Source organism: Argiope bruennichi, chromosome 8, assembly GCF_947563725.1.
Source record: "Argiope bruennichi chromosome 8, qqArgBrue1.1, whole genome shotgun sequence".
Classification (NCBI taxonomy): Eukaryota; Metazoa; Arthropoda; class Arachnida; order Araneae; family Araneidae; genus Argiope; species Argiope bruennichi.
Genome location: NC_079158.1, coordinates 73,435,641 through 73,462,835, shown reverse-complemented (window position 1 = coordinate 73,462,835; position 27,195 = coordinate 73,435,641). Strand labels below are relative to the sequence as shown.

Below are 27,195 nucleotides of genomic sequence, written 5' to 3'. Positions count from 1 at the left end.
CTATTTGTTGTAGGCAGTGTACGTTTGGTACAGTGTATGTCTGGTTAATGTACATATCATATCTGTTATAGTTTGCTAGTACGAAGGAAAAGTCCTTTAAGTTTTCGTTTCCATTGTAAAATTCGTTATTTTTTGAAAGAATTTATATATTTTAGACTTGATCTTCCCGTGTCATCGTGTAGAAATGAATTTCGAAGAATATTGAAGTCCATGGCAAAATCATATGATTATTCTGATTAGCAGGTTGACACGTTATGTATAATCAGCAATTTCTTTTCAATTTAACATGCCGTCTTGGTGCTTAATATTTAGTTAAATATTAGCCGACTTCTTAGCTGTATATTCATTTAGAGGAACTTCTTAAGAGAGCACGAAATAACTGCTTATTTCTCAAATCTCAATGAATTGTTTTTTCATTAGAGCTAGTATCATATTGCAAACAGATTAATCCTACAACACTAGTTTTATATATCGCTATTTAGATTAGATATTTTCAAATAAGTCTAAATATTTTCCAAAAACAAAAAGTATATTATTTATATGCCATGCTATACAAGTATAATCCAATTCAGTTGTATTATAGAAATATTTCAACATATTAGCCCGAAAAAGGTGCGATAATCAGTAGAAAATAAATTAATTTTGAACACGCGCAAATTGCGAAATACATAGATAGGTTACATTCTGTGAATATTAGCTTATGAAATGTATTTGTACATTTCCAAGTTTACTAAATCAGTTACTTTGATTAATGTTAGAATATACTATCATTGTTTACTTCATAGTTTAATAAGGGCAGTATTTCCTCTCGTGTAAATAAACAGAAAAAAAATTCTATGATGTAAATCATTTTCACATAAACTCAAGTACATAAAAAAATTCTACCAAATAAGTATCTCCTTTAATAATCACTAAATCTTATTGAAGAGAATAATAAAACCTGTTACACAATGGTTGGTATCCTATATTCAGAATATATATATCTTTATGACCTTCATGCAAATTCTCTTTCATCAATTTCTATAATATTCCTTATAAAAATATGGACGAATTTCTGTTGCAAGCATATTTTCCGCCTTCGAGACATGAATTGCGCCATCAATTCCAAATGCAGTGGGGCAATCAATTTTCTTGAATATTTGATTGTCTCAAAACTGAGCCTGTGACAAGAATTCATTTATAGAATTCAATTTACTGTACGTATGCATATAATTTGTTACTATAGGTCAAATGAAAGTTCTTTGTCATTTGAATAGTGAGGTTTTTTATTCTCTATTCGTAATAAATTTATCCTTTGGGAAGATTTTATTTTGAAGTGTAAGGAGATGAGCTAACTACTTGATTTTTCCTTCAACAGAAATAAAATTAAGTGGATGGTTTTAAATTGGATTGTTTTTAACTTTCTTGGGTGCGACATATGTCACCGATTGGAAATAACAGAATAATGATAAAAAGATAGCATAAATGCTTGACGAATGCCAAGTTTTTACTATTCATTTAAATCTAGATTACATAATATTTTTCGAAGGGAAAATTAAACTACCCAGAGAAGCATTAATTCAGAGAGTAAAATATGATCAAGAGGAGAAAAACAAGAGTATTTGTTATGATGTTGAGGCTTTACATATTCACAAACGATAGATTTGTAAACGGTTTTGATGAGCTGCATGCATAGATTCATTTTATCAATTGCAGGAGAGTGGTACAGTTCTAATTTCATAGGAATGTTTGCCATCTAATAGAGATTTATAACTGCATCAAGAAAAGACAAAACAAAATAAATGTAATGATTAAAGCAATTAGGTATTGTCGTGAAGTGCATATGCATGATAATATGGATTATAAAATTAAATGACATTGCATTTATGCCATTTTGTATTATAGTGAAAATGAATTCTATAGAATTCAGGACCACAAACGTATTAAAATATATTGATTTTCCTTTCTTTTAAAATAAATGCATTGTTCCTTGCAGTGTGTTAAAAATATAAATATTATTTTGAACATAGATTTTAGTAATTTTTAGGACGGGATTTATAATGCACTTGAATTGCAAAAAAAAAAAAAAAAAAAAAAAAAAATTTTTTTTGCATTTTTCAAGTACAATTAGTTTCAACATGCTAAAAATTTTAAATTATAAAACTGCATGTTTTTAATAAGAAAATTTGAAAAGTTCCCTTATAGTTTTCGGTTAACATTTAGATTTAAAGAGTTTAATATTTTCAATATTTTCTGCAGCCATATATTTACATCGGATTCATTAAAAATGCGTGTATCTGTAGTTAATCGCGAAAGTTGTCAATTATTTGGTTGAATCACTATATTGAACTAAGTGTTTTTTAAAATATTATTAAATAATAAATTAATGAAGTATACAAAACTATTTTTGTTCATATTTCACGAACCGTCCAGCTGGAGTGCATATGTGAAAGCCCATATTGTAGGAGATTTTAATTTTATAACATCTTACCAGAGAATGCTACGAAAGCAGGACTTAAAGTATCCTTTCTGCTCTTTTCGTCAAATTGCTAGTCAAGGTTTGAAATTCGAAATATCAATAGAATCTCTCCAAATCTGTTGCCTGTGTATTAAAATATACGTGAGACTACTAAGAACTTTGCTGCACTTGTTTTGTTTTTTTAAAAATAATGTAGGTGCAATCAAAAGCTACATCATTCCTTCGAAAAACAATTAAAAAAAGCTCTTTAGAAGGAAATATAAACAGCATGAAAGAATACGTTGAGCGAAGAGCTCCAATCTATTTACAAAGCGACTGAAAGTTAAAAAGCGTTGAAGCGAAACGCAATATTGGGTTTTGAAAAAGAGAATAATATATTATCATGCGAAAAAAATGCAAACTTACTAAAATGAAAGGTATACTAAAATAGCAATATTTAGCTATAATATTTGCCAGTAATTTTTATCATTTTTATCATTTTTAAACATAGTTACTTTAATTGCAAGGATATGATGGAACGAAATATTAAACTGATTTCTTGCATTTTATATTCAAATTTCGATATTTTTAAAAAAATTTAATAGTGTTTCGATACTTTTGTATTGCAAATGTAAAATATATTTAAATTAGATTAGTATACTTTTTCTAGTAATTTAGATAATTCTTTTGTTTATATATAATATTTGTGTTTTATAATCGCATTATTTCCACACCATTTTAAATACAAATGATTGTATTTCTTAACGTTGCCCAATTTCAAATTAATTTTAATAATTAACCTCTTAAACATTAATATTCAAAATCTAAAATCAATATACGACTTGCTGGTTTGAATTACAGCTACGAAATTTGATATAAATATTACAAGATAACCATAATAAAATTTTCTACGTTTAAAATAACAAACAGAATGAAAGCTAATCTTTTTAAATTTACCGTGGAAAGTATGGGGATATAAACACAGTTCTCTCTCTCTCTCTCTCTCTCTCATATATAATATGTACTTTTGAAGGAACAATCGTGGAATTCTTTAATGTTTTTATTCTTCATACTCACAAAAAAATAATCCAATTTTCAGTTTTAATCAAACCTTTTTGACCAAGGGTATGGTGAAGTCATTGTAAACAACAATATAGGAATAGAGGAATCTGGCAAGAATAAGCATGAGAAAGTATTTAGAACTTATATAGTTCTAAAAAGAAGTTTGTCTATTCCGCATCTTGCTTCCAGGAGAAAAAAATAGCCCTCGACGATCAGAAGACACAACTGAGTTTGAGTGATTAGGAAATTATTTTTAAAACATAGATGAATTAAAAATTATTTTATATATAGTATTGAACTCACGATAAGAAATCTTAAATCATTATTGAAAGTGAAAACTTCTGAATAATTATATGACCGAAAGGAAAGTGGCAAATGCAATATATTATTAATATTCAAATGATAAAAAAAAACTGCACATACAGAAAGGAATAACATATAGTATGGGATTTTCAGAAAATATTCATTTATTAATTGGTGATATGGTCTTCTGGACCATTCAGTGTGCTAACGTATAAAAATATCTAATCGGTGATTTTGATACCTTTTCTTGAAGGATTTATCTTCAGATGTCTTTAACTTTTGTGAAAATAATTTTCCTCATATAAAAATTCATATTTCACTTTCATTCCTTTAACCAAATTTAGCGTAAATATCTTCTAAACAAGAAAATTTATTTCTTAGCTACCATTTATATTAGAATAATTCAAAGATTTTCATACTTTTATTTGTATTTTAATAGAAATACTAATTACTAATTAGCTCCAGTGATTGCAGAGATCAAATTAAATATTTCTTCAGGTAAAATATAAACCGAAAAGTATGAAATGAAACATGATGATGGATGGGCGGTGAAATTGGCCTTAATCCTTTTGAATTCGTTTTATTCGCAGGTCCTGCCGGTTTGGTCGGAATGCAGCTGGGTATCCTCTTCGGAGGGATCGCAATAAGGAAATTCAAGCCAAGGCCAAGAGTGATGACGGGAGGCATTGTCATTGCGGAATCATTCAGTTTCATAGCCCTCATCCTATGCATGCTCATCACATGCCCCGTGCCCGAGATGACCGGTACAAGCTCGATCACGCAGCCAGAGTAGGGAATTTGTCCATCCTAAATGACTTGTTATTTATTCAAGCGTATAAGTAAAATTTTGAAATCGATTAAGATAAAGCAATGTCAAGATCAAATTAATCACTCCATAAAATGGCATTCTGATATTTTGTTTTTCCCATGTAACACAATGCAATAACTAGAATTGTCCCTGACTAAGAGAATTGCGATATTATGAGTTGAGAGTATAGAAATTGTTATCGCTTTTAGTGTAGTAATCTAAGTTATCATAATGATCATCAATTATCGAAATTATACATCATGAGGATCTTTACTATCATTATGACTATATCTGTTGAGCATAAATGTTGCATTTTAGCTTGTCTTATATTATAAAAACGAATTAAATCTAATGAAATTGGGGATAGCTCAACCTTGGACTTTTTTCCATATTTTAATGATATGGAACTTTTTGTCTTTTTCTATATGTATTATGTTTAATATGGTTAATCAATTATTATTAATTATAGCTGGCCAATGTGATTAATAGATTTAATTTTATTGGTAAATATTCCAGTGGTTAATCAATTAACCACTTTTAATTAATCCCTTTTATTAATTTTTTATAAAAATTAATAAATTTTTTTTTTATAAATTTTCATTTTTTTTTATAAAACTTCAAACAGCTTTTATCCCATTGTGATGAAATTTGACGTATGAGTTCTTTAATACAAGAATTTCACTGTTAGCGTTTCCAAAGTAAATTGAAATATAAGTTGATTAAAATTTATGAAGTTTTTACTGATTTTAAGTTATATTTTCGAAAATATTATGTGATAAAATGTTTTTTAACGGTAACTTTAAAATTCGAAATTTAAACTTTTTAAATTATACTCATTTCAATTTTTTCCAATACTATTTAAAAAATTCAATCTTATATACAATCTGTAACAATGCTTTGATTGTTATAATGGAATTTAAATTAATTTCATTGTTCCATCAAACCGTTCAATCGAGTACTTTTGTCAAAGCTAAAATTAAGATTAAAAAAAAACTAATTTCCTTGGACCTACGCTGAATTCATTTTTTTCAGACTTATCAATTAAATTCATTTTTTTCAGACTTATTAAAAACATGACGAGATTTTAAATAACTATACTCCATATTAATTGAATAACAGCTAAAAATTTTAAAATTTGGAACGAAACATGCTGGCCATCAAAGACATTTAATTATTCATAAAGCGAATAAAAAACACCCTAGGGCGCATATTTTTTAAATATCTCTTTCTGTTGGAACTTTCACAATTCAGATTTCAAATTAGGTTGTAAAGGCGTCAAATTTCATTCTTTTTTCTAGGTCATTGAAATTGATTTTCAAGTTTACATATAAATAATTAGATCATCTATTCTTGATAGATTTGGTCCAACATAAGACACAGAGATGAAATTTGGGCGTAACCACATGCTTTCTTTTTTTATTCATATATTTATTTATTCATCACTTTTAATTACGTATTGTAGATAGGTTGATATCTTTCTCATTAGGATATTTAGTTCAAAGTTTGATAAATTTCTAAAGTTTCGTGTAAAAACTTTTACAGAATTAAAAGCATCTAACTCGATTCATTACGAAATGATAGCATTAACACAAATAGACAGGTAAACACTAAGAAAAAAAATTGAGACTCGGAGAGACCTAAATTGATGATGATTTATAAATATCAAAATAGGTTTTTTTTTGATTAAATTACTTTTTTGTATATTTTTTACATTTTAAAGTAAAATTAAGATATATTTTCATATTATTAATTATTGAATAGCAATTTTAGATTTTTTAAAAGATGTTTCTTTTGAATATGTAATTACAAATTAAACTTGCACAAAACTTCTTTCAGACGTTCTAGGAAAGTTTCATTTGAAATTGACTTAAAATTTGAATTTTAAACTTTTTGTGTTTGAAAGTTTTCCGAAGAGCCGTCAATAGCTATTAAATTCTAAAAAGCGATTCTGTGTTGCAAATGCTTTTTTAAAACACAAATTTTATTATTTGGAATTCAAAAACGTTTTTTGAATGTTGATTAAAAATATCGATTAAGACTTTTATTTTTTCAAAGAATGAAAAAAATGTGGTAGATTAGATGCATTTGATTATTTACTATAAAAAGCAGCTTCCTAGTTTATTAATTTTTTTTTTTATTTAAAACAAATTTTACTAATGTAAAAGAAACAGCGAAATAAAATATTTATCCGCTTATTATTTATTCAAAAGTTTTGATAATGCAAGCATTTTTGAAGTCTTCTGGCAATTTTTTTTATGTGACAGATGTCTTCGTATTCTGAATTTTTTAATTTTTATATGGAGTAGTCTCTCCAGAGTGCTCCACAATAATTATATCAGTAAATATAAACAAACTCAACATTCTGGTGTATGACTTTTTCTTATGAATCTAAATAAATTTAACCAAGTCAAATTTAAGCCCTAATGTGGAAACTAAGGGGAAAAAATCTTTCATATCACTGAGAAAACTGACTTGTGATAGTTAAATTTATTTATAGAATAAACTATTATGATATAATATGATTATGAATTTAAAAAAAAACGTTTTCTTTACATGGAACGCGAATTATTAAACCTTTATGAATTTATGAAAATCTTGAAATCTTTTGTCTAGTTAATAAATACATCATCATAACAAACAACTTACTTTACCAAGATGATAATTTTACAAGTTAAAGAATATTCCATCATTTGCTGTGGCCACAATAATTGTTGCCAGAGCAACAGATGTTTGCAAATTTTAATTACACTATTTTATTTAATAATTCTATTACTCTAAAAGTATAATTTATTTATTGTAGCTTCAATCTTCAAAACGACTGTAACACTGACTGTCTTTGTACAACGAAAGTGTATACTCCAGTATGTGGACCAGATGGAAAATCTACCTATTTCTCACCTTGTCATGCTGGTTGTACAGGATATAATAAGACGGGGAAAAAAGAGGTATGTTCTATAATATGCAAAAATAAAGTTATACAAAGGGCTATTTTATTGAACTGACAATTTAAGGAATATACAAGAAGCAACTTTTTGATTCTCATCTATAACTGAAAACAAATATTTTGTTGTATACTTTATATATATTTATAATTTAAAATAATCTTAAAGAAAATATTACTACATGCAAGAAAAGGATAAATAAGTTTATTGATCTCATTTCGATTCTAATATATTAATAGGTCTTAAAAGTTATATCATTATAAGGATGAATGAAAGAAATTTACTTTAAAGAATGTATACGATTAAAAAAGCAATTTAAATTTTATTTTGATAATGCAGCTAGGTTTCGAAAGTAATTATTTTTTAAAATTAATATTAATAAAACTATTTACCACTTATCCAAGAAAAAAAATTCAATCATTAGATATGAAAATTTTGAGAAGTTTATACATTTTCAAATATCAGTTCATGCATGAATTTACAAATCAGGAATAGCAGTAATGTTGGCTTTAATTTAATTTAATTTTAATTAAAAAATAATTACAACAATGGTCTAATATTTACATAGAACATGAAATGAAATTATTATTAGTAAATATTAAGAATAAAAAGGTTTGACAAATTTCAGATTTAAGTTGGCACATTTTGAATGAATATAAATGTAAAAACAATGAATTAAGACATTGATATCCAACTGGAATTACTTTCCTGCCTCTATAAAGATTACATTTAACACATTCAATGCCATGGCTGTAGTCAACATGCAACTGGACTGTGACGTCATTGGGGTCAGTGATGATCGGTGCTCCGAGATTTCTAGAATTGCATAATTTGAATAATTGTCAATCCTTATAAATTTTTTATTATTATCATTGTTACTAGAACGGCATGCAGAAATATATTCAGTATAAAACATATAAAAATGTTTTATATATGCATAAAATAAAGGCCTATTGTCTGCGCATATTGTAGTGTGTAGTATTGAAGCACTCCAAACGAACAAAGGGTGAACCAATACAGTCTTTACAGTATGTCACGACTTTTTTAGTACAATTTTGTTGTTGTTGCTGTTGTCCTTCCAAGTTGCTTTGAAATTTTTAAAATGCATTTTATAAAGTCTTTGCATTGTTCTAGCCTTTGCTAACATTGTTTTTAATATTTGTCGTGGCTTTATTAAAAAGCTTTCAAATGGAGAAATGTAAACCTCAATTTAATTATCATATTTTATTAACACGTTCAACGTCATGCGTGTTACAAGTGACTAACACTCAATTGATCATCTAGGTCTCCATAGGGATCTCCGATAAGCCCCAATAAATAAATACATAACACCTGTAAAACATAATTATACACCATAATTTATCGGTTATAGATAATATTCTAGCATTATATGTATCACTTAGTAAACAAGTTGTCATTGGGCCACAGGCAAACCCTTTAAAAATCGCGCTGCATTCAGTGTGCTAAGCAAAATTATAGATAACTATGAATAGTGTGTCATAAATATTTCCTTGTATACAAATGTAACTGAATACTTTGAAAGTGTCATTTATGATAACCCAGAAATGAATATCAACATAGAAATAGAATGACTGACACAGCAATTCTAATAAGTGGATCAAACAAATACTACCTTTTTTTTCTGCTTTATTTTTAATAAGAGCAGTGTCCAATTCCGCTTTCGAGTTCGATTTTTTGTCAACACTAGTGACCTGGTTACTTTCTCGACACTTTCCGCACTTACTGATAAGGAAATATTGTTTACTGAAAAAAAAAAAAAAAAAAGCGTATTATAAAGTGAATAAATAACAGTTTCACAAGTTAAACTTCTTTTCTGGGAATTTTTTGATTTTCAATAAGTTTATTTTGTTATTAAGCCTATTAAACTAATATTGATTTTATTAACGTTCATTAATTTACTTCGGAGATTATCAAGTAAAATCTAAGAGAAATGGAAAAAAAATATTCGGAATTCATTATAATATATATGATTGACAATAAAGAAATGTTCCCTGATAATACACAGATATAATACCATTTTTAAAATAAGATAAGCGCTCTAAATTATTTCGAATTCAAGTGCAATAATTCAAATTCCTTTCTAATTCATTCACAATAATTGAAGCAAATTATTTCGTGAAACAGATTTGCCATGCAGCCTTATAACGGTTTATTTAATTACATGTTTTTAAACTCTTAAAGATGGAATTCGGTGGTAGTTTTCCCGCTGGTGTGGTGTGTTATGGTGTGGAGAGGGGGGGTGCCAGCTCAGGTGTCGTCCTCGTCATCTGACCGCAGTTCAAAATTACGATGTCCGTCTCAAAATAGCCCTAGTGTTGCTTCAAACGGGACGTTAATATAACCAAACCAACCTCGGTGTTAGTTTTTTTACTCAATTTTTTTATTGAATGAGGGTATTTTGAATGATTTGTATTCTTATTGAAAATGTAGTATTTTTATATTTTCCGAACTTAATCATCCCTTATAGATGTAATTTACTAAAATTTTGATTTCATATCCATGGCTCCATTTGGAAGAGAACTTCCTAAATACTTTACAGAATGGAATTACGAATGTAATGAGAAATAAAAATAAAAATTAATAATAAGAATTCAGATTTTTTTGTTTTTATCCTTTATTTACAGAATAAAATTTTTTCTGTAATATATATAATATAAAATAAGAAAATAATTGGGACGCTTTCATACTTTTTTGAAATTCTCATTCATTTGTAACATGAACCAGTTTCATCTTCAATTAAAATTCCAAATAAATTAATGAAAAATGAGAAATGAGGACGAAATCTACGCTAAGAGGTAAAATTAAGGATCTAATTATATAAGAGTTAAAAGAGTACTTTTTTGAGTCGTTTGTTGACAATTTTGAATAAATAATCCAATAGACTTACAAGATTAATCAGCTAGTTGAAGAAGTCAATTTGTTTTGAATTAGTTAAGATTATTATATTTATTTCTTATCAACGTCTGAAAAAAAGATTAGATTTTGTATAAATTTATTTTCTATCATTTACTTACGCTTAAATTGGATTTTCTATCATTTACTTACGCTATTATTTTATTTTGAAAATTAATAAAAAGTATTCAATGAATTTTTAATACGAAAATTAATTTAAAAAACTAAAATTAAATAATTTTTTTTGCCGTATTTAGCGTGGGTGTGATACCTTATTTCGATGAATAAATGTTGTAATCATTAAAATCATTTAAATGTAAAATCCATTAAATATCACCTTTTGTCAGGGTTAATAATGAGAAAAAATATTGCCAAGTTTAGATTCCTTTCTCAATTTGAATTCTTAATTCATCAACTACTTATAACATTAAGATTATCCCTCAGTACATTCTTTGAAATCTAGTCATTTTAATAAAAATAAGATAACATAACAGCACTCCATGCCTCGGGAGCAACGTCACGGATATAAAATAGAAGACAAATCTCACCCCCCTCCCACCCCGAAAGTAATAGTCTCTTGATCCTCGACGACCACCCAATGCCAGAATTCAATTGTTTAATAAAAAAAACTGTAGAAAGTTAATCATCAATGTGTCCATTAGTCTAAGCTGCTTTTGTGTTATCTAACGAAGTTTTTTCGTTTAACAGACGTTGTTGGTAAGCAAGAACTATAAAAACAAGAAATTGCATAATAGCACATGCCAAAAACAATCGCAAAACAACAAAAAATAAAATACAAACCATAAGATGAGAGTAAGAAGAATGAACTTTTAATATTCGATGAAACTACTCATATCATAACTTTGAGCACATCAATAAACCATGAAATTTGTTCTTTATTTGACCTTCGCTGACACAATGTATTCATTCAAGTAAATGAAGCCTATCCCCGTTTCTGCTTCTGATACTTTTCCAACATTAATAAAATTCATCTGATGAAAAATTAGAGGCTACACTGATGCGTAGATAGCGTTTGTATTTATTTATAGAGAAGTGTAGTGACCAAAGTGCACCTTCTCCACTTTCGACCATCCACAATTAAAAAACCAAAATTAAATTTCAAATTTGGAATTTAGCATCAGGTTGCAATTTATACTACATATTTTTGAATTGTATATGTAAATAAAAATGTTCAGAGTTCGGTATTCTGTAGAATGCATAGGTACTTTTAAAGCAAAGCGTGAAATGATTAATATTTCAATATTTTATAGGTATCTTTTCACCGTGGCAAATAGATAAAGTATGAAATAACTCGCAGATTCATTTCAAATATCTTTTTTCTATACTGTGCCTAAATAATATTTGCCCTTCTCTAGAATGCTTAGGTACTATATAGAAAATTAAGAAAAGAATATAACATTCAAAAAAATTATTTTTCCTGCTTTGCTTAAAAATAATTAAACATGTACTAAAACATAGGTATTTCATACATTGATGCAATAAATAGCATTTAGATATGTATATTGGTGGAGACTTGCAGTGTGCAGAATATTTATAACTCATTTGGAATTTGGATAAAAACTTAGTTTGAAAAATAAATCATTCTTGAAACCATTTAAACTAACGATCTGTCAAGCGAAAAAAATCATATTGTAACTCAAGATGAACTTAAATTTTATTAAGGATTTCGGCCAAATGATTCTTTTTATAAGTATATATGCAATAAAGAATGTAATTAAAAATTTATATTATCTTTTATACTTTGTCTCATAAAAGTAAATTAGGAAGTGCGGATGAAATAATCAGTTATGATAATACTCACATCAAATATGAATGACTCGCATCAAATATGAATGTTATTACATTTTTTATGTAATTTATATACAAGTATAGCATAAAATATACTATATATAAAAAGTTTTTGTCCAGATTTAATTAATCTGAATGATCAAATATATATTTTTTATGCTAGTTATGTAAATAGGTATATTTTTAATCGATAAAGTGGGATCAGAGTTCTTTTAGAGTACAGACAATAGTACAAGATCAAAACATTTCACTTAAAATGAACAAGTCCATCAAAATGTGTAAGAATTTGTTATACACTGCGCCAATAATTTGCTGCACCAAATTCTGATAAAAAAAAATTAAAACTACATTCCTTATAAGGCGATGTGCGAAGTGACGCAACTTAAAGGAAATAAGGAAACTATTACATTGAAGTATTGTAGCCACTTAATCTGTTATTGCCAATGTGTATCAAAAACTTTGGTCGAAACTTTTGAAACTCTATTGACTTGTATTCGACACATGATTAATGACATTGCTATATCGATATTAAGTATTCTAATGATGTATTTCCGATTTATATATTTAACAGTTGGGCAATACGTAGACGTGTTAAGAAATTATCAGCCAAGTTAATTGAATTTAAACTGTGTTTGCAGAGAAATTATCGTTAAATTTTAATAAAGCGACATGCTTAACGAAATGGCTCTATTGACATTTTGAATTTTTATAGGAGGGTTTCTGTGATCATATGTATGCGATATTTTCTAATTATAAAGATTTTATCAGATTTAATACTGCTTTTGAATAATTAAGAAGCTATCTGATAAAAAAAAATATAGGTAAATAACCTTGTTTCGATCGTAGAAAAATGTTTTTGAAAATAATTTAGAAATTATTAAATATCTAGATTTATGTCTAATTTATATATATATTTTTTCCAGTACTTCACAGATTGCAAATGCGTACACAATACTACTGGACATATCATTACTGGAGATGCAAGCAAAAGTTACTGCGGTTTTGAGTGTCAATGGCTTATAACATTCGTAGTGGTTCTCAGTCTTGGGAAGCTAGTATCATCCACAGCAAGAGTTGCAAATGCTTTAGTTACGCTTAGGTAAGTATTAATTTTCTCTATTTTGGTTCAAAAATTAAAGTTACATAACCATGCGATTACTAGATATTTTTGACTCAACAATTACATTTGTATAAGTTTTGGAAATATAAGGTTTAAATGAGGATTGAATATCATAAATATTTCAAATATAATAAAATTTAAGTTTTACAGCCTCTCCAACTGTAAATGAGATGTTAGAATCTAATAAACAATAGTGTACTCAGATGAATTTCAATTAAGAGTGAGATGCAAAACCAAAACGAAATTTTTCGTTAAAATCAGGGTTTAAACCATGAATTCAAACTTGTAAAAATATGGAAGTTAACTTGTTTATTGCAAGTGTGATTATGTGTAAATTATGTTTAAGCAAATGCATGAAATTTCATGAACTTGTTTAAAATTTTGAGACATATTGGTAAATAAAACGTATTGAAAATAAATGAGTACATATTTTTTTTTGTGTTATGTAATACTCCCTGAATAATTGGATACAATATAATATATATAAAATAATTAATTTTTTATGATAATAGCTAGATTTTAGATAAATACATTACATTGAAATTATTACAATAGGCATTCATCATGAACTAACCTAAACACAGAACATTAGATAAATAAATCACAATTGCACAATTAAATCCCTTTTAATTGAGAAAATAGGTTACGAGCATTGTTGGAATAAATCTTCTAGAGGCCTATATAACTACAAATCTCAAAACCCCTTTCCCCTGCAATCTTTTAAAACCAAGATTTTTTATAAATTTTAATTTAATCTTTAAGTAATTTCAAGTAGCAAATATTGGCAAACCTAAGCATCGAGATGCTAAGTTGTAGATTTCTTTTTTTAGACACAATAGCACAAAAAAAACAACAACCTTGTCTTAACCCTTTGACTAGGTAATATTTCAAAAATTACTATTTACATTCGTTGTTTGCAAATAAATCCAAATAATTTTCAAGGCGAACTGATACTATATGTTACCCGATAATAATATGATTTAAAAAAAGTCTGTAATCGTAAAAATAAACATTCTAAACTGCAAAGAACACGGGGTGTAATAGAAAATGGACAGCCAGTCAGCGGAAAGAGCGGGATACGCAGCTGTAGGTTTAACATAATCTAAATACTATTTAATAATAATATCGTATATTTTTAAAAAATCAAAGAACTCCTGTTTTATTAGAATCATAAAATAACATAATATGAAACTTTCAAATTAGAACTGCTATTATAATAATTTACCAAAATTATTTTAAATAATATTTGCTTTTATTTTTTAATAAGGTTAAAGCCCAAAATCAAATAACTTTAAAAATACTACAAAATAAAGTCTCGTTTCGGGATCCTTTAAAACTATGGGACCCCAAAGTAACTGCCTACTTTGCCTATTTAATAATTTTGTCTTGGTGACGATATTAAGAGTTCATTCAGCTCAGGCTGATTTATTGTGTTCTTTTGCATATGCCCCTATCTCATCATTTGACATTCACATTTTCGTCACAATATCTTGTATTATTACATTTAACTTTCTCATGCGCTAAGTCGAAATCGTCAAAATTTAGGATTCGAGGTATAGACGAATTTCTACGTTTCAGACCACCTCGAGTTTGAAAAAATACATTTTGGAAATTGTGTCTGCCTGTTACTTTATCAATCTGTGAAACCGATAAGTCAAAAATCAAAATTTAGTTAGACAACTTAAATTCGGTATACAGTTTTCACACCAGATTTTTATTATTATATCAAATCGCCAGATTATTATATCAAATTTTAAATGAAACCCATTCATAAAAATGTCTGTCTGGTTTCCAGTATAGTCGTATTTTTATGATACTTATTTTTTCAGATTATAAATATCAAACGTAAGAAGCAAGATTGATAAAATTTGGTATACAAATTAGCATATATAGACCTGTATTATGAATCTAATTATGTATTCACAGTTCACTAGTTTTCACAGTTAATTCCATGTGCATATGCATTTAGATTTAACTAGTACTAGTTTATTCAGACTGTAGTCACTTTTATTTAAATTGATTTATGATTTAATAAAACATATTATATATTTATTATTAGTATAAAATATTATATATATTATTAGTATTATATATTTATTATTAGTATAAAATATTATATATATTATTAGTATTATATATTTATTATTAGTAATAAAATAAAAGATCAGGCCCACATTTTGGAGAAAGTAAGACCATTCACATAATAAAAAGAATTTCTTTGCTTGCAACTTTAACATTTGAGGCATTAAGTTCTAGAAAAGATGATGAAGAACTATATTTGTTTGTACACCAAATCTACTGGTCATTTACTGGTAGTTTTCTTCAATAAAAACGTAAAATTTTATTACATATAAATATTAAAAAATGCTTTGTGATATTTTTATGATTAAAAATTAAAATTGCTGCCAATATTTTCAATGCATTCCAAATAAAAACGATTTTGAAAGGAAATTTTAATAATTTAGATTAATGATAAGATTTATACGATGAATTAAATAATAATAATATATTTTTAATTATTAGATTAATAATAATAGATTTTTAATTATTAGATTAATAATAATAGATTTTATAGATTTTTAATAAATAAATTAATGATAATAGATTTGGATTAATAATTAGATTGGCGATATTTTAAATTTGATAGGTTAAACCCACTTCTAACTTCACGCAAGATTTCAGTTTCATTTAATCATATTAATCCTTTAAATGGTACATAAAGATAAGGTGGAAACTCAAATTGTGCATTTTTATTATTGATCGAGGGCCGAGCGTCACACGAGTTGAAAACATTTCATCCTCACTTCCATACCACCTAGAATCAAGTGTGTGACCTTGAAAGATTTGGAAAGCGTCCGACTCGAATTTCAAACATGTGATTCTCAAATTACGAAATTGACATTTAAATGCTTCTCTACCTTGCCATTTTACGATCGTTCATAATAACTATCCCTAAAAATTGGCCGTCGTTAGGAAAATGAAAGTTGATATTTGAAACAACAAATTTAATTTATAACCTCTTGAAATATGAATTTATTAAATTTCCTAATTAAATGACACATTCCTAGTTTAAACGTTTTTTTTTTGTTATTTTTATAATAATATAAGAGAATTTGAGATATTGAAGTGTTTTTAAGTGATTTTAGGATTTTTAAATAATTAATTCTGCCCCTTAGTTGTAGACTTAAAACTAAAGATTTAGTTATTCAGTGTCAAACACACTATTCTATGCGAAGGGGTTAAGCAATCGTATTTCTTTGAGAGCAAACATTTTTCTTTGAGAGCATGTAAATTCCACAGTTATTTGTTAAAATATGTTTATTTTTATAGGTGTGTTGATCCAGAAGATAAGAGTTTGGCTCTGGGAGCATTATCTGGGGTATTTTCTTTACTTGGTAAGGAGTTATTTATTACTCATAACAAATCCTGAAATTGCAATGTAGATGCAGATTGAAGAAAATGAATATAATAAAGACCATGGCATTAGTAAAAATATAAAATTCTAAAGTAAATTAGCATAGCTATAAATAGCGTCTAAACTTCAGAGTTTTGAATTCTTCAACAGCAAGATAGTCTTCTGTATATCAATTTTAATGGTTGATGGCAATATTGTGAAAATAATTTTCTTCAATTATAGTTTAGTTTCAGCTCAGTTAAATGACTAATTTTTTAGCCTGCCCAATTTATCATTTGAAATATTTTAATGATTTACAAATTATTCTCTTCTTGAAAATAATTCGATATGATTAAGCAAGGTATTGAGGGAAGCCCTGAGTAGAATTCGAACGGAAACAAAATTTAGATTATATAATGTACTAAAATATCTGTTATTTTGAGATGTTAAAAAAGCATTTTTCTAGCACAAATAAAATTGATTTAATTTTTAATGCATTGTAATTATGCCTTTTCTACAAAAAGCAATTAATAAAAAATTATCTTCATTATTTTCTGGGATATTTTATTTATAATCATAAATTCTATACTACAAATATATTTTACATCCTTTTTATATTAGACATACTTTGTTAAAATTTACATGATTTAAATTCAGTTATTAAGTATTTTGTGCCTATTTTTAGTAAGGATTGCTTAAAACTTAATTCTTTAACATCAACATTGCATCAATTTATGATTAATTAAAACTAAGATACTAATGGTATAGATTAACTAATCAACAAATATTACACTAATAACTATTAATGCTCTATAAAATTTTACAAAGTTTTCTCGCTATTTTAAGGTATTCAAAAGATTGAACAATATCTTAGAAATTTTATGGAATTTTTTGCATTCATAGGATTTGTAAATCATTTGCTTGAGATCCTGAAGCAAAAATATAAATCTTTCAGAAGAGAATTTTTATTCTATCAAATGAAAGTCGACATCAAGTGCTTTCTGCTTGGATTGATAATTTGATAATTACAACGGTACTCTTGAAAATTTTTATCGATTTAAATGCTTATACTTTTCTTTAAATTAATTGGTGCAAGTATTTCTAGTTGACATTATTCGATCGATGAATGTTTGAAATGGGAGGCAAAATAACAATTCTCATTCTCTCTTGATATGGAGACAAAAGAGTCATATTAAAAATTAAAATTAAAATGTTACTCTTCGAATTATGAAAATTTATCTAAATGATAGAAATATTATTTTGATAAATCTACATTGTCTTATCTAATGATTTCAGTTTTAATTAAAGTGGTTTGAAGAGCTCATTAATAATGAAGTAAGAACGTGCAAGATTTTCAGTAGAATTTAATTATATGAGTAATATAATAACAAAATAATTATCGCATAAATATATCTAATATTCTTAATCTGAAGAATGTTTGACTCGAGAGGTAAAATAGTAATTCTCAAGTTGTGTACTTATGGATACTAAATACGTTCAGAATCAAAAGTAAAGATATTACTTTTTGAAACAAAAGGAAAGTGTTATTTTTTGAATAATAAAAATTTATTTAAGTGATATAACCGAAATTTCTAGGCCTGTCTCTCAAAGGCGATGATCATAATCATTATGATTTTAAAAATGTTCAAAATAATAAGAATTTCGATTAGTTTTTATAGATAAGAAGCCTTTAAAATTGCAAATCTCAATTCGTCAGAACTATTTTAATTTTACAGGCTTATACCAACAAACGGTCTTTTTACCATAGCGGGTTCCTTTTCCATCGTATTCGTCATCAGTAGCAGAAGAAAAAAAACTTTCAGAATTTACTAAAAAGAGCAAAAATGCTGTTAAAGTAAAACCTCACTGCTCATGAAAAATTTCTACAATTCATGTTGTCATTTGTGATCCATTAGCCGCTTTTTTCCGATTATGAATCACTTTTCTATGCAAGGAAGAAAAGACATTATACCCTACCTCATTGTAACACATTTTTTAATGACATATAATGACCTGATTGTGAAGGCACATGAACAAATGATATTACTTACTTTTAAGGAGTATTGTGAGCTCTTTCTCTTCCCTTTTCTAACAGTCTGATTTTTATGTGAATATGACCATTCTTAAACTTCTGTGCTTTTAATACTTGTTGATGTTGTATTTATTTATAATTTACTCATGTTTGAAGTTCATTAACATATGATGTCCAATTTTCAGCCTTTATTCCTTACCCTTTGATATACGGAGCCTTAACAGATGCCAGTTGTCTGGTTTGGGAAGAAAGCTGTGGAAAGACAGGCAATTGCTGGATTTATGATGCCGACAAGTTCAGATTCCTTTTACATGGCGTGTCTGCTGGTTTTGTGTTTTTAGGTTGTGTTACGGATGTTCTAGTATGTGTTCTGAGCCCCAGGCTGAAAAACTTGTATGATGATGATGAAGAACCAAAGAAGGAAGTTGGTGGAGTGGATGAAACGGATATTGTCAACAATGGTGGAATGCTGGGTATTATCAAGACAGGAGTAGCAAATGGTAGTCTCAATTCTTTAAATGCAAGTGAAAGACCTACAGAAGAAAAGCATTCCACGCCACTTTAGTACCTCATTTCGAAACCTTTAGAGGTACTGAATTGAATCACTTCTTACAGTATTGGACTAGAAAAAACATTGTCAATTAACAAGGCATGATGATGACAATCAGCTACTTTTTATAAATTGTCTTAAAAGCATATTTTTAATGAAATCGAGCTGATTATGTTTATGCGTTTATGTTAATTCTGTAAGACAAATGAAATGTGAGGAAAGTACGATTTTGTTATAAATACAAAGAAGAACTAATGCACACATATCTTTCAATTTAATTTTAAAAGGATTCATGACGGTTGTATTAAATTTGATTTAAAAGAAGTTTTCCTTTTTAAAAAGGTTAATTAAAGAATACTTTTAAAGAATAAAAGGAATAAACTAATATACACGAAGAAGATACAATCTTGAAAATTATCGTTTGTGTTTGGCATTTGATTTGCAATGAACTAATAACCTTTATTCATCTAATATCCTATAAACAAGATGATAAATGTTAAATTTTGTAATTAATTTCATCATATTATGAAATCTACTATTTTTAGAAATGTATAAGAAGACGAATCAAATTTATTTTCAAACAAAACAATATATATATTTATGTTTATCATAATTAAAGTGATAATTGTGCAGTTTCTTTTAGAAAAATACATCAACAAATGATTTTATTTTATAAAATGTTAGCATCTTAGGATCATGTAAATATGTGTTTTTAGAAGGACACGGTTGTGATTACGTCCATATTTGTATGCATAATATTTTTAAATGTGAATGTGGTATGTCATTAATGATTTTTATACAATTATGAATGTTGTCTTTTTAATTCCTATGCACAGTCATGATGATGTTTTGCATTCTAAATTGATTATGCGTAGTTATGTGTAAAATGATTTCTGTAGATTTTAAAAATGTAGTAATAAAAATTACTGAAACTATCTGATTTCTTGTTTATTCTTTTACTGACCATAACATGCGGCATAACTAATTTGAAAATGAGTATAATTGTTAAGACGAGTTTGACACAACCAAATTTCAGGGACATTTTACAAAAAATTAAGCCTAATTTTTTTATGAATAAAAGGTAAATTGTTTAAAAAATAATAATGGCGTTGATGAATGTAAAACTTAAGAGCAGAAAAAAGATCGAAATGGATTTTATGAAGATAATTATATATACATGTTTATATTTATCCCCAAGTATACGGAGAAAAGTGATGGAATATGAGATGCATCTGTTTCTGTAAGTGCAGTCGCCATCTGTTACTATCAACTATTTTTGTGAGTAATTTATCACATAACATAATCTATACCTATTAACATAAGTTATTGCACAATATCTCCACGATATTGTTCGTTATTCTGAATATCGAATAATGCGTTAAAACGATCATAATAATGGTAGCGGGCAGTTTGTATTATTATGTATAATAAGCTGATCCAAGCCTCGTAATAAATCGTTGCTCAACATCACTGTATCATATTTTTACGTTATTATTCGATATTCGGAATGGTAGACAATATCGTGAAAATGTCCTAATTATGTTGTATGGCATTTTATATTAATAGAGTACTCCCATTTCTGCATATTTTAGAAGATGATAAATCATTTTAATTTTTCCCAATTAATACAGATTCTTTTTTTGCTTCTACTATAAACATGGAGTCTTACGATGGTTTTTTTTTGTATTTTTTAAAATTTGCAAGATTTTGATAGTTTTGGTTGACACATTTCATATGAAAAAGACGCAAGAATATCGCATAACCTAAAATTAGATAATTTCTTTTTATTTACTTCTTTCTAAGAATTTACAGCGTTCTTAACTTCCTGTTTGCTATTTACATCATATGGGCTGAAACAATGGTCTGAAGGTTATAAGCTAAGGACATAAAATTCAGTAGACGGTTATAATTTGTTGAGTGGCATTATATTATTTTAAAGACTGTAGAAATATATTAGTAATAACTAATTTAATTTATAAAACTTTTGATTTTGATCCAGTGATGTTGCTTAGCTTGGAATTTCAGAAACTGAATTTCGTGGCAAAAATGTAAAAAATAAGTCTTTCTGTTGATTAAAACATAAATGAAAGATTTTTTTAAAATTTAATTTATGGATTGAAATTTGAATAAGTCATGTTTGAAAGAACAATTATTTTATAAATTATTCTTTGCCTGGAAGTTATTTGTGAATCTAATTATTCAAACTAACATATTAGATATAATTTCTCAAAGAGATCTTAATATTTTTAACAATATATATTTTATTCTCTTTGGGAAACTAAGGAATTTGGTTAGATAATTACAAGGACATGGAAAGATTAGGACAAGCAAAATTACCTTCAATAATTACACTATGATGTACCTTTAAGGGAATTACATTGAGGTATCATTTAAAAAATGTGCTATTATAAAAAATTCTGATAACAAATGTGTACTAGAAGTAATAAAATGGATGTTATAAACAGGCCTTTACATCTAAACTCTTCCCTATCAAGCAATACAATTTTGAACTATTTCAGATAAAAAAAATTAATATTAAAAAATATCCTAATACTAATACTTGAACAATACCGCTACAAATAAATCAAAAGTTTAAACATATTACTTTTGATGCTGATCATAAAAAGAAAAATCTTACGATGTACATTATGATAAATATATTAAAGACAATTATCCTTTATTTTTGCTATAATCAAAAAATAAAAAGTAAGCATAGATTATAATCTAAAGGGCATACTGATGACATGATGGTCAGAACATTGATATTTAGGGCGTATCGGTTGAAACGAAAGATGCTTACATTTATCTAACAAGCCACTTGAGCTACTGTGTTATTTCTTGCAAAGATAAAGCGCGAAGTGCATCACTTCCAGATGAAATTATGTAACAGTAGGCTTTGTGTGGTGAAAACTATATTAAAAATAAACTCCAAGGTTGTCCTTTCTCCTTTTCCCCATGTATTGATTTAATTTGACTATTACAATTTATACTGTGTTTTACGTTTGCTAAGATTGGATTTTGTAGAAGAGTTTTCTACATCCTAGTATACTGAATTTTTACACATACATCCTAGTGTACTGCACACTTTTATATTGTCTATTGCAATACACTATTTGAATAGTTTTATAATTTAATTAGGATAATTTATATATTATTTTTCGATACAATTCTTCATAACTTATGAGCTATTTTTCATAACTTATTTTAATATTTTCGTGGCTCAATTTTGAGTTAACTGATTCATTTAATTAAATTTTAATTCCATATGAATAGCTATATCTGGTAATAAATTAAAAAATAATTTTAAGATTTAATAATATTTATAATAACTAATTATAAATATTATTGATAATGAATTGCATCATTATGATTTATAATGAATAAATAATTAAAATACAAAGTTTGTACCTTTTTTGATTAACGTAATTTTGTTTCTAAGATTCTTTTTCATTCAGCTTACTTTTGTTTGCTTTCAAAATATATCCCTGGTAAAAATGTATATTTATCAATAATGGGATATGGAATACAGAGTACAGGAACATAGTATTTTTTATGAATATTTTAGATTTTTCCAGCAGTAGTAAGATATTTAATTTGGTTATTTTATTCAGTCTGAAATTACCGCAGTTTTTGTTTGAGGACTGAAAATCCAGTATCTAAGCAAACGATTTGAAAAAGAGGGAGTTTTTCTCATTCTTTTTTAGCTGTCATCGCAGAATTCTTATCACGAAAAATTGTGAATCATATTTCATCAATTTTTCATTTTTGGCAGATGAGAAATCTAGTGGCGATTATTTTCTACAAGAGGCCGCCCTTGGAATTTCAAAAATAAGAAAACAACTTTAGTTTAACAATGATTTTTAGCTAGTACAATTTATAAACTTTTTAATAAAAACATAAAATGGTTCTAGCGTTTTTTTTTTACAAAAGTGTATTTGTTTTAAGATTTTGTCTTATGATTTCATTCAGACAGAAGTAAAATTAAAATCTTATAATCATTCATTATTTAATCAGATTATCATATTCACAAGCTTAATTCAATAATGAAAAATTAACAATCAATATTTGTTATATATTGCAAATAAATTATTTAATAAAAAATATCAATTCATTAATAATTTAAATTTGTAAAAAATGTGACAGTTAAATTGTTAAAGAATTCACAAGTTTTTTTCTGCACTTTCGGCATCTAAAGGTAATTATTTAAGCTGAAAGCACATGACATCCAATTTAAATCTTAAATTTAATCTTACTGCATTGGAAAATATACAGAAGTGATCACAGAAACACTTACATTTTAGTCAAAATTTCTATTCAAAATGCGTCAAATAGCTTAAATAACTTTACCTAAAATGTTTTCTTATTTTTTAAAAACTTTTACTTACTTTATTGTCTAAAACATATTTTACTAATAAGCTTTGTACTGAATCAGTAGTAGCCATTTTTTTATAGTCATATTATGTTAAAATATTTTTAAGCTTGAAATTAGAATAAGAAAAGGGATTCATTTAGCTTATTAGATAAATTTAATTTGATTAATTAATTAATATAGTTAATTAATAATTAAGTAACAAATCAAGACACATCCTTTTGTCTGAGATAAAGAACTGATGCATCTAAGTTTCTGACTTACTAAAAAAATTTGTCAGAAGTTATGCCAACTTACATAATTTCATACAAAGATTGATAAATTTAGTGCGAAGCATACTTCCCACGACCCTAGAAAGGGTTAAAAACGGTGAACAAATTCCAAAACTTAGTTTTCGAAGAAAGAAATGAATGATATTATAAAAATACTACAAAGCAGAGTGGCGGATTTCCATTAGGAAAACTAAGCAGCTGCCGAAAATTATGGCTGAGAAGCGGCCAACGGATGATTGAAAAAAAAAATTCAGTGAATTAAGAAATATTAGGATAATATTAATATTTTAACTTGTATATTTGGTTCTTGCATGTTTCATTACATGTTGTTTTTTAGAATATTTATATCATTCAACGTTTTCTTCAGTAATATTTTGATTAAAGGTCGAATTCAGGTTGGCTGGAGTAATAATAAATAAAAATATGTAAGTTCCTCTAAGTTAATAAAATAAAAAAATAACGTAAATTAAATCTTTTACATTTTAAAAGCGTGTTGAAAGTGAAATTAAATTCTCTAACGTTTAAAAAAAGGAGTTTTATAATTTACATTGCATGAAATGGAAAAATATTTGAAAAAATTATTAAAAAATATTTGGAAAAAAATATTTTTCCATATATTTGGAAAAATTATTAAAATATCAGACGAAATGATAATTGTGCCGAATCACCATTTTCCTTTTTTTTTATGATCAAAAATGATAGGGCGTTTTTAAAATTTTTAAATTTAATTTTTTGATTATGGATTTAAATGTACTTTAGATCTTTATCCACGAAAGACGTTAGAGAGGATCACGTATAGAATGAGCAATATTCAGACCTAAGAATAGAGAAATTAGCACATTCCAAAATTGTTATAGCGTTTTAGGGAAATTACCACGAATTCTTGACACATTGCTTTGATTTGTTTTAGTAGTAGCGATTTTACGTAGAAACTTTGATTGACGGACGCAGATTTCTTCTAAAATGTTAATAGCAGCTGTAAATTTCTTATTGATTCTCAAAAATGAATCAACTGCTCTATTAAAGTTTGTTAGTTTATGTATGTTGGAAAATATACTTATTTATTATTAACAAATTTAATTTTTAAATTACCCTCATAAAAGAAATTTCATATTTCATACAGATTTCAGCTTCTTTTAACAAATGATAATTAAAAAACCCACCTAAAATACATTAATTGATGCGGGAAGAAATTGCTACCTGAAATATTTATTTGTGATAACCCCTTTTAATCTACATACTATTCTTAACTCAGATTATTCATCAAAGATCTGTAATACTCTCAGAGATTTTTTTCTTAATACAACATATTGGACTCCTTGGATATTCAGGTAACTTAAAGTTGTTTAAAAATAGACTAGAATTTAAAAAATCTAGCCTTTTATGATATTTTTGTTGTTTTATATATTATAATTTCATATCGCTTGGAAAAACTAAAAACTAAAATCTGGTTTCATTACTTTTTAGGATTCACCAAGATTTCAAAACTTTTCACTATTATGGCAATCAATTAGTCCTTTTTCTGCTCACAAACGTTTCATTCAAATGCATTATAATTCTCGTAAAATGTTATACACATGTCCAAAAGCAACGTTCCACTAATATATACGCCTAATATTGCTAATTTTTTACATGTTGATAAAATGCTCATACATATAAAATGCATAACATTTAAATGCATACAACGTAAATGAAGAAAGATCCATTTTATTTTTTAAATCTTTGTAAAGCTATTAAATTTGAAATTATATTTTAATAATTATAATTTTAATAATTCCAGATTTAAATAATTCCTTCAATATTAATAAGAAAATGCAGAGACAAACGAACATAATTGAAAAAAGAAAAAATGAATTTTAATGCAATCTATTTTCTATATGTTTATATAATTTAGTAGAAAATATTTGATTATAACATTGGACATGAAAGATAGTACTGAAGAATGTAGAAGTATAGATAGAAATATTATCAAAGAATTAAATTAGATTAGAGAAAATACAAGATTTCATGTCTTAAAGAAGATAATTGTTCATTACAATTTATCAATGCATGCATTTCTTATTTTATTTTACATAGTACAAAAACAGTAATCGTCTTGGCAGTGTTTTTGTTAGCGCCATCTGTTATCGCCATATTAAAATAAAAATAAATGTTTTAAGAATAATCGTCTTATTTTATGACTGAAATTTCAAAGCAAAATTGGCTTCAAAAACCAACAAACAAGCAAAAAAAAAAAAAAAAAAAAAAAAAAAAGCAGTTTTAAGAGAATTTAATAAAATTGTTTAGAAATTTAAATCATCAAATAAAGAAATAAAAATTTCTCTATTTCATTTATTATTGTGATACCGAAAAAAAATAATAAAAAAACACAAATATCCTCAAATAAATATGAAAATCAAAAGAATAATTGCAATTATCTTTAAAAATCTGCAAAAACAGTAAATTAGTTTCCTATTTTTTGAGGAATTAAAATATAAACGGAAAAGAAGGCTATCTGTAAATTTGATTAGTAAATATTTTTAATAGAAACGTGTATAACATTTAAAAAAAGATATTTATAACTTTTGATGTAATTTTGAAACAAGAATATTACTATCTTATTGCACGATGCGTATAAAATTATGCTAAAGTTTGCTGCGAAGAGTGCTAATGCGTGTAAAATACAAAATACAAGGAAGCATTCTTTCAATATAGACATATAGATTTAATAAGCTCTCCCGTTTACTCATTATTTTATTCATTACACACACTAATTTTTTTTTATTATCTTTCCATAATATTTTCTCAAGAAACAAATATATTCATATATAAATGTTTTATATACCAGTTTTAATGATAAATATTTAATTTAGATAAAAATATTAATATAATTAAAAATAATAATCTATAACGTAAATATTAACATTATTATATTATATTATTGTGTCAGTTAATGTGTTAATATTTATATAATAATAATTTATAATATAATTAATATATTAGCTGCCTTAGATGCTATTTAATTTACGATTATGATTCAAAATTGTTAATAGATAATGCCTTTCTTTCTATAGTTCAGAGATAATGGAAAAATCATTTAGTAGATAGAAGATGTGAATTACAAAAGTGAGTCATGGCAGAGAATGAGCAACGTTTTGAATTGTATTAACAAATGCTATACATTTTTTCGGTATTTACAATTAGT

At 26.5% G+C, this 27,195-nt stretch overlaps 1 protein-coding gene across 3 annotated transcripts in view; it reads left to right on the top strand.

Moving 5' to 3' along the window:
• LOC129980873 (solute carrier organic anion transporter family member 74D-like) overlaps positions 1–20,307 on the top strand; it is an 81,991-nt gene extending 61,684 nt beyond the window's left edge. For all 3 annotated transcript variants that reach the window (XM_056091322.1, XM_056091321.1, XM_056091323.1), the window contains 5 exons: positions 4,393–4,591; positions 7,411–7,555; positions 13,198–13,373; positions 16,725–16,789; positions 19,006–20,307. In XM_056091322.1, the coding sequence (XP_055947297.1) occupies positions 4,393–4,591; positions 7,411–7,555; positions 13,198–13,373; positions 16,725–16,789; positions 19,006–19,385 (965 nt within the window). In that variant the 3' untranslated portion in view covers positions 19,386–20,307. The remainder of the gene's footprint in view (positions 1–4,392; positions 4,592–7,410; positions 7,556–13,197; positions 13,374–16,724; positions 16,790–19,005) is intronic.
• The last annotated feature ends 6,888 nt before the right edge of the window (positions 20,308–27,195 follow it).